This window comes from Rattus norvegicus, chromosome 18 (assembly GCF_021556685.1).
Source record: "Rattus norvegicus strain SHRSP/BbbUtx chromosome 18, alternate assembly SHRSP_T2T, whole genome shotgun sequence".
NCBI lineage: Eukaryota > Metazoa > Chordata > Mammalia > Rodentia > Muridae > Rattus > Rattus norvegicus.
In genome coordinates, this window is record NC_141551.1 from 27,598,629 (window position 1) to 27,617,713 (window position 19,085).

The window sequence follows — 19,085 nt, forward strand, 5'->3', positions numbered from 1 at the left end:
AGGCAAACTGCAGCACCTCCAGAACCTCGGGGGAAGGGAGGGCTCAGGAGGGAGTGGGGAGCCTGGCCAGCAGGGGGCACTGGGCTAGAGGCCTTGCTGGCAGCACACAGACTGCAGATGGCCTAGGCCGGCCCTCTGGCACATCTCCAGGTGTGGGGTGGGTGGCTCTGGTGCCAGCCTTAATGGGAAGGGATGTTGTGACTCAGTTGGCCTGAGCCCACCCCACAGTGCAGAAACCCAAGGTTCAAAGCCCCTCACTTCCAGTTACTGCCTCTTGATGTACCCGAGGGCACAGTGCAAGTGGACTCTAGCTAATGTTTTCGAAGGAAGCAGAGGGAAGGGATTGCTTTGCCCTGGAAAGTGATACTCTCCCAGAAAATGGTTAAGGAGGAACCACCGTCCTGAAGGTGGAGCTTGGTTCTTACTGAGCAGTGAGTGGTCAATGGCAACTTATTTTAAAACCATTCACAGGGCTGAAGAGATGACTCACTGGTTAAGAGTACTTGCTGCTCTTGCAAAGGACTAGAGTCTGTTTCCCAGCATGTACCGCTCACAGCCACCTGTAACTCTAGCTCTCGGGGATCCAACACCCTCTTCTGGCCTCTTCAGTCACCAGCACATAAGCACACACATACACATAGGTTAAGAAAAAATATATTTGGGCCAGCTCTGGTGACACAGACCAACCTGTAACCCCAGCTGTGAAGGCTGAGACAGAAGGACAGCCCTGTCTAAAACAGAACAACCTGATAAAGTGGTTACATCCCCTGATCCCAGCACTTGGGGGATGGGGAAACCAAAGGCTTTCGTGAGTGTGAAGTTTTCCTGAGCTACATCAGGCACTGGCTCAAAAAAAAAAAAAAAAGGCTTGTGGGATGTGCCTTTAATTCCAGGGCTCAGGAGGTAGAGAGGAAGATCGATCTCTTAGGAGTTCAAGGACAACCTGGTCTCCACAGTTCCTGGACTCCCATGGCTATGTAGGAAGACCTTGTCTCAAAACGAAGATTTTGAATGTGTGCTTTCCCCAATTCAATAGCCTACTCCCACTCTTCGTCCATTGAACTTTACTGTATATGTATGTATGTGAGTGTTTTGCCCCAATGTAGTCTGTGCTCCACATGGGGGCCCAGTACCTGTAGAGGTCAAAGAATGTCAGATGTCCTGGGACCTGTTATAGACAGAAGCCGTCTTATGGATGCGGAAAATTGAACTCTCCCCTAGAAGAGCAGTATTTGTAACTGCAGAGCCACCTTCCCTAGCCCCACAGTGGACATTTCTTTAAAATAAAATAATTCACCAGACCCTTCCAAAAGGCCTTTAAGGGTGGGCCTGACCTTAGCATTCTCCCTAAGACTTTTTCTGCCGTATAACCCACCTCTACCGTATGGTCCTGACCCTCGCTAGATGGCCTATTAACCTACTTCTTGGCTATCTGGTTTAAAGGTCTCAAACTCCAGAAACCTAGTCTGTCTTTACAGATCTTTGAATCCTCATATTGTGACCAGTCTTTTCTCCTGTCCCTTTATCTCTGCTTTAGACCTCTCTCCTGCTGACAAAGGATACTCTTGGAGGAGTGGGGATGGTTCATTCCATCCCTTGTCAGGATGGGAAGTATGGCCTCTGGGTTAGGAGCCTTCACCCCAGCATCCTATATCCCTACTAACAATCGAATGAAATTTGAGGGTGGCAAGGTATGAGTGGAGGGACTAGGCACACTCCTAGAGACAAATCCAGTAACACAAAGACTGTGTGTGTGTGTGTGTGTGTGTGTGTGTGTGTGTGTGTACATGAACATGTGCAAGAAAGGGAAAGGGAAAAACAGACTTAAAACCCAGAAAAACCTCACGAGGCTGCGTCCAGGAACATGACTGTACCATTGGATGTGACATGAAAGTGGGCTTGAAATGATGTGGAAGACATTTAAGATGTCCTGTGGCCACGGATTCATGTACGAATGATGTCATTGGGATATTCAGTGATATTGTTTGATCCTGTGACCATGTACAGTCCTGTAGCAGACCCAGGCTGATATCAAATTACAACTGAATAACATCGAGTGATTTTGTGTTTGTGGTACTGTTGTATAGCATGTGACCCTGGGACAAAACTTCACAATACTAAGTGTCCATGACTCATACACGTGGCCCCGAGACTGACATCAGAGAGTGTGTGTGTGATGTGTGTGATGACGACTGTGTTGAAACCCTGCATGTTACCTACATAATGCTGTGGATGTGTAGTATACATACATGTGTCAGTGTGCCCATGGGATTCCAGGGGGTACAGACCCGTTCATGTGTGTCTGTGTGTCTTCCTACAACAGTTCCTGCTCCTTGCCTCTGACAGCTATACAACTCTAGAGAAAGCACAGGGTTCTCAAGACAGTTCATTCTCCAGTGTGGTCCAGAAGCCCAGACTGCACTGGGTGCTAGTGTCAGGGAATGGGAGGATGGGAGACTTTTCCCACAGCTGAAATGCCCCTCTCCCAGACCTTTCACTGCTGGCTTCAGCTCCACAGAATACCTTGGCAACTCTGACTCCTTTGTTCTCTGTGGCCGCCAAAGGCCTCCCATTTCAACCCGAATGTCCAGTGCCTGCCAGGCAGGCGACCCTTCTTCCATGGCAGCTTGGTATGACCTAGTCCCTACCCACTGAAACCACCATCACCAATACACACTACACACACACATGCACACACACACACACACCACACACATGCACACACACACCACACACACAACACACAACACACAATACACACACACACACACACACACACCCCTCCAAGTCTGTCCCGTGCTCTGGGTCCACACAGAGCTCCAGACTGGCCCTGAGCTGTGAGCTTGGTGTGCAGGAAGGAGGAAACACAACAGTTCCTGGGGCTGTGCTGGGTGATTGTGGGTCAGCATCTGGGTTCTGGAAGGGTCCAACTTCCCTTTGGCACATGGCCGAGCTGGAAGCTCAGCCTTCCGTCCAGACTGGATTCCGTTTTGAGTTGGTTGATGTTTCTTTGGCTGAGGTAAACCATCGGAATTGGGCTTATGACCCATTTTATAGACGAGGGACACTGCATGACTCACCAAAAGCAAGACGGCAATCAGCACCCAGGCTCTGGCTCTCTTGGGAGGAAGACCAGCTGCCTCCAAAAGAGTTGGCAGGGGCCTGGGAGTCTGGACATATGGGTTCCTCTCTATGTACTGGTCATGATGTGTCACAGCCACCATGTTGCGTATATTTCTTCTTGTTAGATGACCTTGGTTGAACAAGTACCCTTGCCTCTGTTCTGTATTCCTAGGGAAGACACAACCAGGAGTTTAGAGTAGGGCACTTGACAAGGTCACCTCACAAGTTAGTGCCAAGACCCACAGCAGGGACCCTGGGGGTAGATTTGAGGCTCAGCCTCCACTCCCAGCTTAACCTAGCTCACACTGCTACAAAGAAAGATGTGATATCTGCATGGCTCAGTTGTATCAAGGCCATTTGAGTCTGACCTGATTGCATTACCAGCTCCCTCTCCCTCCCAGGTGCCAGAGATACACAGAAGGAGGTCATTTGTGTACAGCCCTCCCTGGCCCCCAGGCAAAAGCTGTGGAAAGAACAGGCAACGGTAAAAACATAGATCTCAACCACATCACCTTGCAGATGGGAACTGAGCACAGAGAGCCTTGTCGTCCCCCACAATCACATAGCTCTGGTGTGTCCTATTCCTAAGGACCCACATCTGCCTTGAGGTCTCTGCTTTCCAGGAAGGATGGAAAGGTCTCCTGAGATTGCTGGCCAGGGTACCAACCGGACCTGTTTTCTCTGCTTGAGACCTACCACCTCCCAACAGCATTAAATTACCCCTCAGGCAGAGGACAGGAGCAGGCTTCAGATTCCAGGCAGTGGGGCAAAGAAGAGGTGGACTAGGTCCTCCCCGGCTACAACAGACTCTAGGATACACATCTGCTTTCTGAATGATCCTAACTCACCTTCCCTAACACACACACACACACACACACACACACACACACACACACACACACACACACACACACACGAGCCCTCCTGACCCCCCCCCCCACAGGCTCAGGTGTCCATGCTTCCCCTATCGAAGTACTGGTCACTCTGGGTGAGACTGCATGTGTTCAAGGCTGTAGTCTCGAGTTCATGAAGGGCACCATTAGCACCTAGCACATAGAAGTATGTTGAGAAACATCTGTGGATACAGATGTGTGGAGCATGCCTATAATTAGCCCTGGGAAGGTGGAGGTGAGGGGATCAGGAGTTCAAGGACAGCCTGAGCTTCATGTCCAAGACACTGTCTCACCACAAACCTGTGCGTCAAATAAAAGCCATCTTCCCTTCTTGGGTACTTTTTTCCTGTGTGAGTTCTTATCACAATTGAAGTACTATCCATGCATGAAAATTTATTAAAAAGAGCCTCCTTGGGCAGCAAGTGTGGCTCAGTGCCTTAAGAAGCATCTACAGGGGTTGGGAATTTAGCTAGGCAAGCGCAAGGCCCTGGGTTCAGTCCTCAGCTCTGAGAAAAAAAAAAAGAAAGAAAGAAAGCAAAAAAAAGAGGCATATACAATGCATTGGGTTCAGTCCCCATAGCCCTCAGTAAGAAATACTGAAGGTGGTGATGAAACCCTCCCGCCTCCCAGGTCACTGAGCTTGTGACCAGTGAACCAAGCACTGGGCCAATTCACTATATTCATATGCCCAGGACACCATGGGAAGGGCATTGATCAAATATCTGCACTTTATAGATAGCAAAATTAGACCCAGAGAGAGAGAGGGGGGGGGGGGATGCAAAGTCACACAGCTGGTCTCTTAATCACCTGGTTATGCTTCAGACTTTGTCAGGAAACAAAGCTGACCTCTCCTGACAGGCACTGCCCACTGGAGCCAGTCTGGGGATTTGTTTGTTTGAGATGGAGGTTTCACTATATAGCCCATGTGGGATCCCCCTGCCTCAGCCTCTGAGTGCTGGGATTACAGGCATGTACTACCACACCCAGCCCATAAAATTCTTTAACCAAACATTTACAAGTCCAGGAAGGTTTAGAAAGAAAACAGAAGTACTGCATAGGGAGTAGGAACAGCAAGAGGAGAAATTCTGGAAGTGCAAACAGGCATAACCTGAGCCCACACAGCCCCCATCTTTCCTCACCCTAAAGGACCCCCGCCCCCCCACCCACAAATAGGATTGACACACAGCTGCTGGGGGCCCAGAAGAGTGGCCGCTGTGACGGTGAGGGCAAGGGCAGTGCCCGTTCTGCAGCCGTTGATAAGGTGACAGAGCCCTTGGGAGCAGGGACACAGTGAAGCCATGGAAACCCGGCTGAAGTGTGAGGCTGGCTCAGCCGCTTCCCCAGGTGGCTGCCTCCCAGGCCTGGCAGGGGTCCAGCAAGACAGGTCCAGCCACAGGCTATGTCTCCTCCTGCCCTCCCAGGGGTCAGCCTGGGCTGGTAGCTTCAAGTATCACTCCAGTCTGCTTTCCTATGGTGAGACTTGGGTCAGCCTTTGGGCGTTGGTATGGAAGACCAAGGGCAGACAGGTGCTCCACCAAAGCCTCCTTCCTCACTTATTCATGTCTGGTCTACTACCCACTCCTCTCCTCTAAATATGTGGTGCATTATTTACCTTAAGCATTCTGATAAATCATAATAGCAGAGACATCTGCTGTCAAAACTGCAAACTGCATTTGGGGCTCAGCTTGTGGACTATGATACAGACCAGGGGTGCATAGACTCTAAGAATATGAAAGGAATGTTTAGGGTGTCCCATACCTCCCTTCAGGGTTGGGTCTTGAAGGGGACACTAGCTCCATCTTTTGGGGTGACTCCTTACTGGCTGCTAGTCACAAAGCCTTCCCAGGGGAGGCTGTCCATCCCCTCCACACACACTGCGTTTTTAGCTTCCTGCCTTCCTCGGAATTTTTTTTTTTTTTTTGGTTCTTTTTTTCGGAGCTGGGGACCGAACCCAGGGCCTTGCGCTTCCTAGGCAAGCGCTGTACCACTGAGCTAAATCCCCAGCCCCCTTCCTCGGAATTATTAATGCAGCAGCAAGAGCCGCTGAGAAGTCCCTGGAGCAGAGATTAACTCCTGGGGCAGTGCGGGTGGGGTTGGCCCTGGGAGGCTAGGGGGTAGGAGTGTGTGTGTGTGGGGGGGGAGTTGACGTTCAAGCCTCACAAGATTAATCACCCTGCAGCTGGCCCCATCAAAAGGGCACCCAGCTCTCAACACACCACCACCACCACCACCACCACCACCACCACCACCACCACCACCACCACCACCACCACCATGACCCCCCAGGAGGGGCTCTGCCTTCTCTGTCTTTCAAAGTCCCTACACTCTAACTTATGGGAGGATTTTGGGAGCTGAGGCCAAGTTCCTTTTGCCCTTTCTGGTTTCTTCCGGGTAGCCTCAGGGACCCTGAGGACCAAGCAGTAATCCTGTGGTCTCCTTGGTTTTAGTCAAGCTCTGCAGCCCTGAGAGGAGGCAGCCCTGGCCTGCCTGCCTACTGCCAGGCAGTACCCCCAAAGTAGAGCCGAGTGAGGCATCCCCAGGACCTGTTCACAGGGGGAACTCGAAGGAAGGTGTGGTGGATCTGAGGTTATGCTCCTCAGCCTGCCCCTCCCGCTCGCCCTGAATGGCCTAGAGATGGGGAACAGGGGACATCCTGGGTAGAAACACAGAAGTGCAGGCTTCTCAGCCAGTCACTCCACTTTAATCTTCAACTGCAGCAGGTGGGACTCGGGCTAGACCAGAAGCTAGACTGAGTTGCCCCCTGCCTTCCTCTGCTTACCTTCCTCCATCTAAGAGTCCCCTGACCCCACAGAGATGCCTCTAGGTGAACTAACTTGTGTGCTTTGCTGGGCTTCCTGGGTAAAGAGCCCCGTGGTGAGCAGGCAGGGCCGGCCTCTGGTGAACATCAGTTGCTAAGTGGTGCTGGGAATTGCTGCGGCAAACAAGGGACTAGAGCAAAACCTGTTAGATCTGACCTTGAGGATCCCAACTCTGGTGCCATAAACTGGCAACTACCAAGAGTTGGTGCAACAAAGGGAACCAAGAAGGGACTCCAAGGAGACACAAGAGAAAAGCCCAGTCAGGCACTCTTGGATCTGAACCTTGTGTTGCCAGTCCCCTCAGTCGACAGCACATCTCCAAGATACAACAGAAGGAAAAGCTTGTGTAAAAAGTCCTTGAGAACTCCCTCAACTAGCTGCGTGTGAGGATACATACCTATAAACCCAGTAAAGGGTTGCTGCAAGTTCAAGGTCAGGCTGGACCTTAGCATAGCATGATCCTGTTGATAGAGCTACAGAGACAGAGAGAGCACTGTCCCTCACCCTCACATCACGGAACACAGAGATATGAGTGGAAAGGAAGAGGCAAGAGGCAGGAACAAGCATGGCTTACCTGGAGATGAGCAAAGGGTCAAGCTTCGTTTTCTTGTGTGGGAATGACGCTGGCGTGCGTGCATACACTTTGATACGAACCAGTGCGTGTGTGTTCACATGGAGGGCAAAGGTCAAACTCAGGTATCATTCCTTAGGATTTTGACTTTTTGAGATAGGATGATCAGGCTGGCTTTGAGCTTAGAAGTCTGCCTACCTTTGCCTCCCAAGTGCTGGGATCAAAGGCATGTACCACTTCTCCCAACCACACTTTCACGAGAGCCTTTGGAACTCCTTGGGTTGTGAGAGCATGCTAGTGGGAGCCCAGGCAAGGGTTAATGTCAAAGTTGAGAATATAAGTTTACCTTGGGACAGTGGGAGCCAGTCATGGTTCTCAAACTTCAGCAATCTTGTGGGATAACTAAAACATTCCATTCCATGTTAGAAGGTTTAGGTTCAGGAAGTAACCTGTCCTCTTAGGAAGAATCCCAGTGACAGATTAACCAGGCTAATTGGGAAGGCTTTAGGACCCTTTCTGGATGAAAATAAAGAAATGTCTGTGTCTCAAGAGATACTAATGTAGAAGCAGCAGAATGGTAGACTGAATGGTAGGGTCTAGGATTTCCATCTGAGCCCTCCCTCAAGCTGGTTTCATGATTTCAAACAAAGGCCTAGCCAGCCTGACCTTCCTGTGCCCAGCTTTCCTCGTTGGTCTGTGGCAGAATCCAGCAGCAATCAACCTTGGCTCTGGGCGTTTCCAGGGCATCCAAGGCTTGAGTGGGCTTTAAATTTAGAGTTCTCCAACCTTCGCCCATCCTCGCATAGGCTACCTTTCTGCTCTTCTATCCACACCCCTTTCGCCTCTGACCTTGAGGCCAGCAGCCCCTACTACTATCATCTGTTGTCATGGGAACCCCACACTTCTGACCTAGCATGGGCAAAAGCAGGCCTAGAGCTCACAGCAAGGAAGGCTGATGGTACTGGGGTGGGGAATAGGAGTCCTTGTTCCTAGCAGCTTGGCTTTCTTCTTGGGAAGAGGGTACTAGCAAGATGGATGACCCGAGGCCAGAAAAATGGTTCAGCATATAAGGGTGCTCACTAAGCCTAACAGTTTGATCCCTAGGACCCAAATCCTGGAGGGAGAGAGGCAAGTTTGGGAAGTTCCCTGACCTCCACACAGATGTCGTGGCATGCACCGCCCCCCAAACAAACAAACAATGTGATTTAATTTGAAAAAACAAAAAACAAAAAAGAGCCGGGTGGTGGTAGCATGTGCCTTTAATCCTAGTACTCAGGAGGCAGAGGCAGGTTGACCTTTGTGAATTCAAGGCCAACCTGGTCTACAGAACAAGTTCTAGGACAGCCAGGGCTACAAAGAAACCCCATCTGGAAAAACCAAAATTAAGAAAAGAAACCTGAACGGGGATGAGCTACCGTGCCGACCGTCAGGGCCCCTAGAGTCTTGTACTTTTCCAGGCTCACTCATCCTCTCTTGACTCAGCCTTAGGTTGGTGGTGAGAGGGAAGGTTGGTGGGGACCTTCCTATTTCTCTCACTGCCAACAACAACCAGAGCTCAGAGCCCTGAGCTCAGCTCATTCTCAAGGCTAAAAATACCAAGAAGGCGGCGGCTGCAGCTCCCTAGACACCCCATCCACCCGCCCCTCACTCCCAGCAACGCACGCACGCACGCATGCGTACACACACACACACACACACACACACACACACACACACACTTGCACTCACCCAGACCCAGCCTGGACCTTACTCCAGGGAGCTGTCTGAACTTAAATCACACAGTGCTCTGTCTGAGCTTTCCAAAGTCCCCACTCTGGGCGAAACCAAAATATGGATTCTGACCTCAATTTGCTGTGTGATTTTGGAGTAGTCTTTTGACTTCTCTGAGCCTCAGCTGTCCGTTTTATGAAAAAAAAAAAAGAAGCTGCATAGAAAATGCAGAGGCTCGGATGAGAGTTCAAGGACCCGGCGGCAGTCATCTCTAAGGCCCTCGAAGCTCCCATGCTCTCTAAGCGGCTGAGCCCTGAGTCAGAGCACCCTTCTCTGCATACCTACTGAACTGGAAAGGATTGCTGGACTCCTTACACTCAAGAAGCAGAGGCAGGGGGATCTCTGTGAGTCTGGTCTACACAGTAAAAACCCTGTCTTCAAAAATTAGAAGAGGAGGGGTTGGGGATTTGGCTCAGTGGTAGAGCGCTTGCCTCGCAAGCACAAGGCCCTGGGTTCGGTCCCCAGCTCCGAAAAAAAGAAAAGAAAAAAAAATTAGAAGAGGAGAAAGAGGAAAAGTGGGAGGAGGAAGAGGAAGAATCAGAAAGAAAAAGAAGTAGGTACAAAGATTCAAGTCCTGTAAACATGGCACACAATCTGGATTTCTGGAGGCAGCTGGCGGGGAAGAAACATGTTTTTTTTTTTGGTTCTTTTTTTCGGAGCTGGGGACCGAACCCAGGGCCTTGCGCTTCCTAGGTAAGCGCTCTACCACTGAGCTAAATCCCCAGCCCCTGAGACATGTTTTGAAAGGATTCTGGGGTGTCTATTCTAGGGCAAGGAACTAACTGTTGGTTGTTAACTGTTGTGGCCCGAGACCCAGGCTGGAATCCACTCTGAACTAGAGCATTCTTTCCAAGGGAGCCAATGCCCAGTAGTTTTGTGAATGCGTTTTTAGACCGTGGAAGGGTGCTCTTAGGTAAAACATTAATAAACTGCTTCACATTGATGGAGAAGATTAAATGTAAATTAGATAATTAAAAATGAAGCTGATGCCTGCTGCTTGGTGCTATTACCTCTTATTAAAAGTTATGAGAGGTGGCCTTGGGTGGCGGCTGGTTGAGGGTTTCTGAAGAGGGTAGCAGAGGCAAAGGGACCCGGTTTGGTCTTACAGGTCCAGCAGGTGGGGAAACAGGGCGCTCCTGCATCCTATCTACACATGGAGGGCATGGGTGTTCACAGCCCTGAATACGGACCCAGGTTCTCTTCCTAGAGTTCTCGTGTTTCTTCATCTGTGAAAGAGGTGAGAGCAACATGGTCCCCACAGCTCTGGGGAGGATCACGCAACTCCAGGCCAGCCTGTCTGAAAAACAAAACGAGAGCCGGGCGTGAGATGCAGCTCAGTTGGGAGAGTGCATGTTAGTGACTGGGAAACCCTGCATCGAGTCCCCAACCAACCTTAGTCTGTAAACCCAGCACTCCAGAGGAGGTGGAGGCAAGAAGATTAAGAAATTCAAGGACATTCTCTGCTAGTCACAGGCCAGCCTGGGTTACAAGAGTCACCGAATCTACAAAACCACGCGCATACATGCTTGCACACATACATATATGCATACATACTTGTCTTGAGCTAGCCAGGAGTAAGGTCACATAGTTTGTTAAATAGCTTTGATTACTTGTATCACCCAAATCATCAAGATAGTTCTCAGCGGCTGGCTCCTAGCCGAGGACTAAGGCCTTCCACGATAGGCTACAGGGAATGGTTACTACGGGTTGATCAAAGCTGGGATAGAGCAAGGGAGTAAGGGTCCACAGTCATGCATTATGAGGTTGAGGTAGGTCGATCTGGGACAGTCCTCCCACGCAAGGATCCTGTTTCCTGATGTTGCACTGGCTCCTGGTTATTAATCTACCCTGTGTTCCTGGCTTTGTGCTGAATGTGGGGATCCCGGGTGAATGTTTCCGCCGTGAGAGAGGCAGCCCTGGGTAATAAGTCCCTAGGGGGTGGCTATTCCGAGCAAGCCCAGAACAGGCAAGCCTGTGTGGAGGGGGAGGCGTGTGCGTCCCAGGACGCCCTGGAGGAACTTTGTGGCTCCTGATTTCCCCGACCCTGGCACAGTGGAAGCTGGGCGAGGCAGGTAGCCGGCCCGCAGCATCCGAGGCAAGGAGGCTGAGAGCGTTGGCCAGGCCTTTGGTGGGCTGTTCAGGGTGCGCGCCGAGGGGGTGGGAACGCGGAGCGTGTGAGTCACCATTTCTGGGCCAGGCAGGCGGCGACTGCGGAGCGGGGGGCGCATTCCTGGCTGGCAGGGCGGCCGGCACTAATGTCTTTCCCACATGGCCCCGAGTTCCCCGCTCGGCACGATCACACGGGCAAGACGCTCCCGCGGCCACCCCCGCCCCAGCTGCCTTCTTCCCACAGAACCGTGGAGGGGGAGGGCGGCGACGAGGCGAGTGCAACTGGGCCTCCCGAGGTGGCCGGCCCTCGCACGGTGCCGGGTGCACTGGGAGCCACTGAGGCCGGGGCTCCCATGGATTCCCGGCCAGTTTCAGTCTACCCTTTCCTGGCCTGCATACAGCTGGGTGTCGGAGAAGCACTGGCAGCGAGATCCCCAGTAACTTCGGCCCCTTGGGACTGAGGCTGCCGCCACCTCCTCCTCTTCTTCCCGTCGTGGCCTCTGGGCCAAGCTCTAGGCTAGGGCTGTATGAAGCTGCAACGCCTCCGGAAGGGTCTGGGGAGGGTGGTTCCTGGAAGAGGCCACACCCAGTGCCTCATTCCTTGGTTTGGAGGACAGCCCTTGCCAAGGCCAAAGGGACTGTGAGCACTGCTTCCCACGCAGTTCTTGTCCCTGGGCCAGGCCCCTAGGGGGAAACTGAGGCTGCGAGGGCGGCCCACCCAGAGCTCCCTGTCTGCTGGGGGAAGTTGGCGGTTGTCCCTCCAGCTGGGCTTAGAAGCGCTAATGAGAGTTAAATGTAGGTCGTGAGTCACCTCGGAAAGGGGGATGGGACCACCCTCAGAAGTGAAGGGTGAATAGCTTTGCCACACTGCTTATCCCCACCCCTAATCCCCACTTCCTCTACACCACATCCCCTAGCCCTTGGGAAGGTGACTCTGTCATCCTGGGCCTGACTTCCCTAAAAGATGGCTGTCTCAGAAGTAGAGGCTGTGGGGCCATAGAGAAACTCCACATCTAGCACCTGGGATCTCATGACCGTGAGTTCTGGGGTTTGGTCATGAGTTGGGATGGGGGCTGGGCAAAGAGCCCAGGCCACCCTGAAAATCCCCCTACTGGCTGTCTGGCCGTCCTCAGGCCACCAGGCTCTGACCACACAGGGTGTCTCTCCTACACCCCCACACCCAGCTCCCTCCAGCCAGCACAGGGACTTCCGTTTGCAGTCCTCATGACATGGCAGTGTGTGCGTACATACTTGCCTCTGTGATGGGGTTTGTCACTGCGTGTGACTAAATGTGCACTTGAGTATATTTATGTATGACTGTCAGTGTCCAAGTGAGCCTCAGGGTTGTAGGGCCTGGGGAGGGAATGGTTTCCACATGCTTGTCTGTTTCATTGGTTGTGTCTTACCGTATGACTGTGTGTGACTGTGTCAACCTCACCCTACCCACGAGGTCCCTTGCTTCTCCTTAGAGCACACCACTATCACCACCAAGAGAAACAGGGTTAGGGAGTGAGTCTGGAGGGAGCTGCAGGGGGACAAAGTATTTCTGTTGCCTTCTGAAATGACCAGGCCGGATGGTCAACACTGGAGGTGGGAGGGTGGACAGTCAAAGGAACGAGACCCCTACCCCCGAAGAAGGGATCGCGGCTCAGCAGTCCCCTCCCTGCTCCCTCTACTCTCAGCCCAGCACCTCCTGGCAAGAGCTTATTTGCATGGTATTTACATTTCATTTGCATCGCGTTCAATTAAAAACCTGACCAGCTCCCGCCTGCCTGGCGCTGCCTGCCCAGCCTGGTGAAAATGTTGGTTGGGCACTGTCGCCTGCCCCCCCATGGACTGACCCATGTGGGAGGGGTCCTCCCTTCAGTGAGATCATCCTAGTCACCCACTCCATGAGCGTGAAAGCTGGAAGGACAAGTGGAGAAACTGAGGTCCTGAAAGGACCACCTAGAACTGCAGGCTAAGGGGTAGTCTCAGAGAAATCACAGCAACAACTGCCTCTTTAAGGAGGAGTTGCTGCTGCAGGAGCATAGCCAGCACCTGCTGTGCACTATCTCAACACTATGGCACTACTCTTTAGTAACCATCCTTGGGTTATCCCTATTTCACAGATGGGAATGCCGAGGCTGAAGAGAGCAAGCCTTAGGTCCACACAGCTAACACAGAATTTAAATATGTCATTTTTACTATCCAGATGCTAAGGAGGAGCAGAATTGCAGGAAGGTCTCCGCTGTCCTGGTGAGCCCAACATCATTAACTCTGGGTGGGCCTGCAAGCTGATCCCCTGAGGCTGGCCCTGACTGCTCTGCTTCCTAAAACTGACAGCTGTGCCTAACTCCTGGCTAAAAGGTGGGGTGCACTTGGCCATGGTCTTCCTCTTGGAAGACTGGCCTTCTTGGGCTCCAGTCAAGGCTGGTAACACTGTGTAAAGGGCATAAACGGAGAGGAAAGAGTTGAGAATGGATGAAACCATCAGCTGGGCCCTCATCGAACTTTGTAACTTGAGAGCCTTCCTACAGCATCCTCTCATAGAGGTGGGCTATAGATGTTACCTAGGAACTGAGCTCTGAGAAACAGTATGAGGTCCTCAGCTTGCAGGTGGAGGAGTCATGCAAGGTCCAGGGTCTGGCCATGAGACTGAGGTAGGCTGTCATTGACAGGCACCTAGTGCCTCCACGTGTATACATTCTGCATGTGCATATCATACTTGCATGCATACATGCATATACACACATATGTACATACACACCCATATGGACTGAGACTGCTGGCGTGCCCCTACCCAGCTCTCACTTCTACGTCATCACTCTTGGTGGAGGAGAACAAACCCCATCTCATATGGAATTTAATCCACATTGGAACTGTGAAGGGAGGTCCCAGAAAAGGGACTTTTCTCACCCATTTCCTTGGGCTCTAGGGGGTTCTTCCCACCTCTGATTCTGGGCCACACTGGTTTGTTCTGAAATAGATATGTGACTTGGGTCTAGCCAATCAGGCTCAACACCAAGGCTTTAGTTGAGGGAGTTCTCTGATCTAGCAGTTGGGGATTTGGGGACCACTGCCTTGATTTATTTTTTACTTTTTTTCCCAGACAGGATCTCATGCCACCCAGGCTGGCCTCAAACTTGATATACAGCTTAGGATGTCCTTGAAATACTCATCCATTTGACTCTGCCCAACAAATGCTACCATTACAGGTGTGAGCCAACACACCAGGGTCCAGCATCAGCAGTTGGAAGAGCGCTGTCCAATAAGCCAGCGAAGAAAAGACCGTGGGCTGGTGTAGCTCAGTGGTAGCACACTGGCATACGGCTTTAGGGACTGCATCTGCAGTACCTTAAGAAGTATTCTTTAACCTTGGAGTGAGCCAGTTGGTTGGCATTTTGTTTGAGCTATGTGTGTTAGAGTTCTGCATTTGTAGCCCAAGGATCTGCCAAGATTGTACAGGCCTTGCCCAGTTCTCCCTCCAAGTCTTTATCTATGTGTTTCTGCCTGGAAGTGGACTGCCTTTCTCTCCTCATTCTCCACTGACCAGCCAGACATGGGTGTGGGAGCCCAGCTTGTCAGCCCTTCTCCGGAAGGCTCACTGCCCTCTGTTCCTTCCTTCTCTCTGGGCTGCATTCTCTTGAGAGTTACCTGGAACTTCTCACACAACCCTGACACTCCGTGTCTATGCCTACAACAGCTTTGCTGACTATGCTCTGTTCAAGCACTCAGGAGAATTAGGAAGATCACCACCAGTTCCAGAGTAGAATGGTCCACAAGATAGACACATACATACATACATACATACATACATACATACATACATACATACACACACACACACACACATACATACATACCCTTTTCAGGGGCCTTCTACATCATAGTCCCATAGTCCAGATTCCTAAGTGCTGTGGGCTGTCTTCTGTGCCACAGATAACACAATTGGCACTAATCTGTAGTCAGTAGCTCAGTGTAGGCATTAGACAGTCTTGGTTCACATTCCAGTCCATGCAGAGGTCAGGGGACCACTTTGGGGACGTGGTTCTTTCCTTCCACTTTTGGGTCATAAGAATCAAACTTAAGGTGTCAGGCATGGTAGGGCAAGCATCTTTACCTATTGAATCATACTCCTTGTTGTCATAAAATCTTTGAAATTAGTCCCTGCCTCTAGTGTCCTGTCCTTTACTATATTTTAAGAAAAGATCTTCCTATGTAGTCTAAGCTGGGCTTGAACTCGTGATCTCCCTCAGCTCCCTGAGAGCTGGCACAACTAGTCTTGTTTGAAGATGTTATCCCTGGGCCTCAAGTTGCAGGCCTACCATCCAAACTACTAGAAGAGTCCTTGAAGCAGAAGATCCCTTGAGCACAGTATTTTAGGGTCAGCCTGGGCAATAGTGAGAACCCCCACATTATAAAAATAAGCAAAGCCAGTCAGAATCATGACTTCCTGTAATCCTAACTCTTGAGGTAGAGGTAGAATGATCAGGAATTCAAGGCCAGCATAAGCTACACAGTTCTGGGCCAGACTTAGCTGTTTGATCCAGAGCACAGACTGCTCCATACACATCTGATACACTTATAACTGAAAAATAAAAAGTATTGGGCCTGAGGATGTAGCTCATTGGTAAGGAACAGTTGCCTAGGTTACCCAAGGCCCTGGGTTCAATCCCCAATATCATATACCCCCCAAACATGGTCAAATGTGGGTGTTAAGGAGATTAAATGACCCAGGAAGTGACAGTACACACTTTTAATCCCAGCACTTGGGAGGCAGAGGCAGGCAGATCTCTGTTAGTGTGAGGCCAGCCTGGTCTACATAGTTTTAGGGTAGCCAGGGATAAACAAACTGTCTTGAAAAAACCAAAAATACCCAACAACAATAATTAAATGAATCTGCATAAAAATACTCAATACGGACAATACACTGATTTTGTTTTGTGCTTTTCGTTTGTTTGTTGTTTGTTTGAGGTAGGATCTTATAGCCCAGGCTGGACTCAAACTCCTTATGTAGCCTGGGATAACCCTTAACCCCTGATCTTCCTGCCTTCATTTCCCCAAAATTGGGATTACAGGTGTTACCCATCACACCTCCCTCAAAGCCCACAGATAGTTATGATGTTTGAAGCTGAGGGCTCAGCTGTGAAACGTCAAAGTCCCCGCCCTGGGAGAAGAGCGAAATGGAAGTTGAGGCAGTGGCGGCTGCAGCTTGGAGCACCCAATCAGGAGAGTGGGGTGGCCCTCCCCAGCCAGTCGGAGCTCTTCTTACAGGGTCAGATCTCCTTAGCCCACACCCCTTCCTTACAAAGCGCCTTTGGTAGGGGGAGGCTTGGTCATTCCCTCCCCCTTCTTTCCTTCCCTGTCGTCCCTTCCAGCCGGCGCCTCTCTGAGTTAATCTCCTCGCCCGTCAGGGGGTGACAGGAGGTGTCTGTCATTCGGAGCCGAGGCAGTCAGCCTCGCTGGCTAATTGGGGCGCGGGCGCCCGGAGCACGGGAAATGGCCGGAGGGAAGGAGGGGGAAGGAGGGAAGAGAAGCCGTCCTCACCTCCTCGCAGCCGGCTTGGGGCTGATCCACATGGCTCCTTAGGGGGAAAGGAAGGCAGAGAAGAATGGGCTCTGGGACAGGACTCTGATCTTGGACAAATTGCTATTCCTCGCTAAGCTTCGTATTAATAACGTTAACAGTAAGCCCTTACAGAGCAGTTGCTGTGTGGATCAATATGCCTATTGAAAACCTCCAATGGGGTTTTTAGAGTAATTAGAATTCAAGGTACACCATTCTGAAGGACCTGAGCACCCCCTTGTACCTCTCTCTGCTGAGCCTCTATTCTATGTTCCCCCAGTTCCAGATCCTCCAGCTTTACTCCCACGAAATAGTTCCTGCCTCAGGGCCTTTGCACGTACTCTTTCTGCTCTGTGGAGCATCTTCCTCTATCAGATCCTGGACCACATCATCCAAAATAAGTTCCAGTTCCTGTGTTACACCGCCCTGTTATATTAGCCCATTTCATTCACTGACATCTATAATACGAAACCATTTATATATGTCTGTGAATAACTGCTGAAACTTAATGCCTCAAACAAGGCTGGGCTCATGAAGACCATAAAGAATGATTAAATGAAATTAACTCCTTCATCTTCTCACATAAAGCTAAAGATCTTGATAGTGCCCCAGTTTTTCCCATTAAAAAGTAGGTTTATATGCATGACTGTTTTGCTTGTATGAATGTGTTTATTCCATGTAGAAAATGTTTTAACTTGAATGTTTGTACGTGCACTGTCTTTGTGCCTGATGCCCAGGGAGGTCAGAAGAGAACACCAGAGCCCCTGGAACTGGAGTTACGGTTCTTTGTGAACCACCACGTGGGTACTAGGAACTGAACCCAAGACCTCTGCGAGAGCAGCCAGTGCTCGTAACCACTTGGCCATCTCTCCATTGTGTGTCCCCATTTTAAGGTGAGGGAATGGAGGATTAGGGAGTATAAAGTCGGGTACTTTGAAAAGACCTCCCAAGGCTAGGGGGTCGTGTGGGTTTTAGGACTGTGAGTTCCTGGTCACCTTGCCATTCTCTTGCACGTGGTGGCGATGCGGGTAAATGCTGTGGACCTACACCAGGCGGGCAGGTTTCCCGGGAGCTCCACTTGGCAGCCTAGGGAGCTGCTCCTGGGTTTGCTCTGGGCAAAGTGGGCAAATGAGTTCTAAGGGGGCTTCTAGCAGGCCAGGAGGGAGGATGCCAGTGGAGGGGCTAGGCAGTCCATCTTTTTTACCTGTCCCTTTCTACCTGGCAGAGCGCTGCCTCCTAGACCGGGCTCCATCCAGACCTTTCTTGTCCCTCCCACGCTGTCCTTACCACACTGGAGGCTCTTGCCCACTGTGCCTGTCGCTCACCCACCATGTTCTTTTGCCACCCTTTGAAGCCTAGCGTCTGCTGCCTCCTCTGGGAAGCTGCCTGGGCTAGTGTCGGTGTAGGGGCTTCCAGCCAAGCAATCAAGTGTTCTATGTTACCCACCACATGGTTGATGCAAAGCCACTCATGAAGTCTCCTGTCCATCCATGAACCCCCTGTTCTGGGACCATGGATCTCTAATTTCCCTAAGTTATCTACTAGGTGTCCAAGCCTAAAATCTCTACCTAGAGTGGGCAGCAAGATGGTCTCGGCCAGCTCAGTCCACACCTTTCATACCTCAAGGCTGGCCAGACTCCACTCAGTCTATAAGACAAAACCTGACAATGATCCTGGGTCCAGACAGGACAGGCTATTGGCTTCTGACAGCCCACTTGGGCTACTGTCCATCAGCCAATCACGTGGGTGCCTACTTCTTCAGTTACCATATGTCAGGGTGGCTAAATGTCCACGTTACACACCAGCTTTCTCTCTTTATCCCCAGGGTCACAGCCAGCTTCCTCCCTCCTTCCTTCCTTCCTTCCTTCCTTCCTTCCTTCCTTCCTCCCTCCCTCCCTGCCTCCCTCCCTCCCTGCCTCCCTCCCTCTCTCTCTTTCTTTCTCTCTTTCTTTTTTTTTTTTTGTTTTTGTTTTGTTTTTTTCCATACAGGGTTTCTCTGTGTAGCCCTGGCTGTCCTGGAACTCACTCTGTAGACCAGGATGACCTTGAACTCACAAATATCCGCCTGCTTCTTCCTCTCGAGTGCTGGGATGAAAAGTATGTACCACCACCACCTGACCAGCATCCTTCTTTTTAGACCTCACTACCTCACTTCCCATGACATCCTGCCTTCTCCTCTTCTCCCAGGTTAGGCTGGCCTCTCAGGAGGTGCTATAGGTGGGAGGTGGGGTGACTCCTTCTGAGAGGACAGCT

The 19,085-nt window shown here is 51.1% G+C and overlaps 2 protein-coding genes across 2 annotated transcripts in view; one reads left to right on the forward strand and one right to left on the reverse strand.

The window, feature by feature from the left end:
- Positions 1-19,085, forward strand: part of Rps16-ps2 (ribosomal protein S16, pseudogene 2) — a 40,574-nt gene that overhangs the window by 723 nt on the left and 20,766 nt on the right. The window lies entirely within an intron of this gene.
- LOC147999727 (uncharacterized) lies at positions 639-13,021 on the reverse strand. Its single transcript, XM_087593649.1, has 4 exons — positions 13,009-13,021; positions 10,731-11,878; positions 10,187-10,473; positions 639-3,291 (listed from the first exon to the last, which is right to left on the reverse strand). Exons 1-2 carry the CDS (start codon positions 13,019-13,021, stop codon positions 10,926-10,928), a joined length of 966 nt encoding a protein of 321 aa, XP_087449775.1. The 3' UTR covers positions 639-3,291; positions 10,187-10,473; positions 10,731-10,925.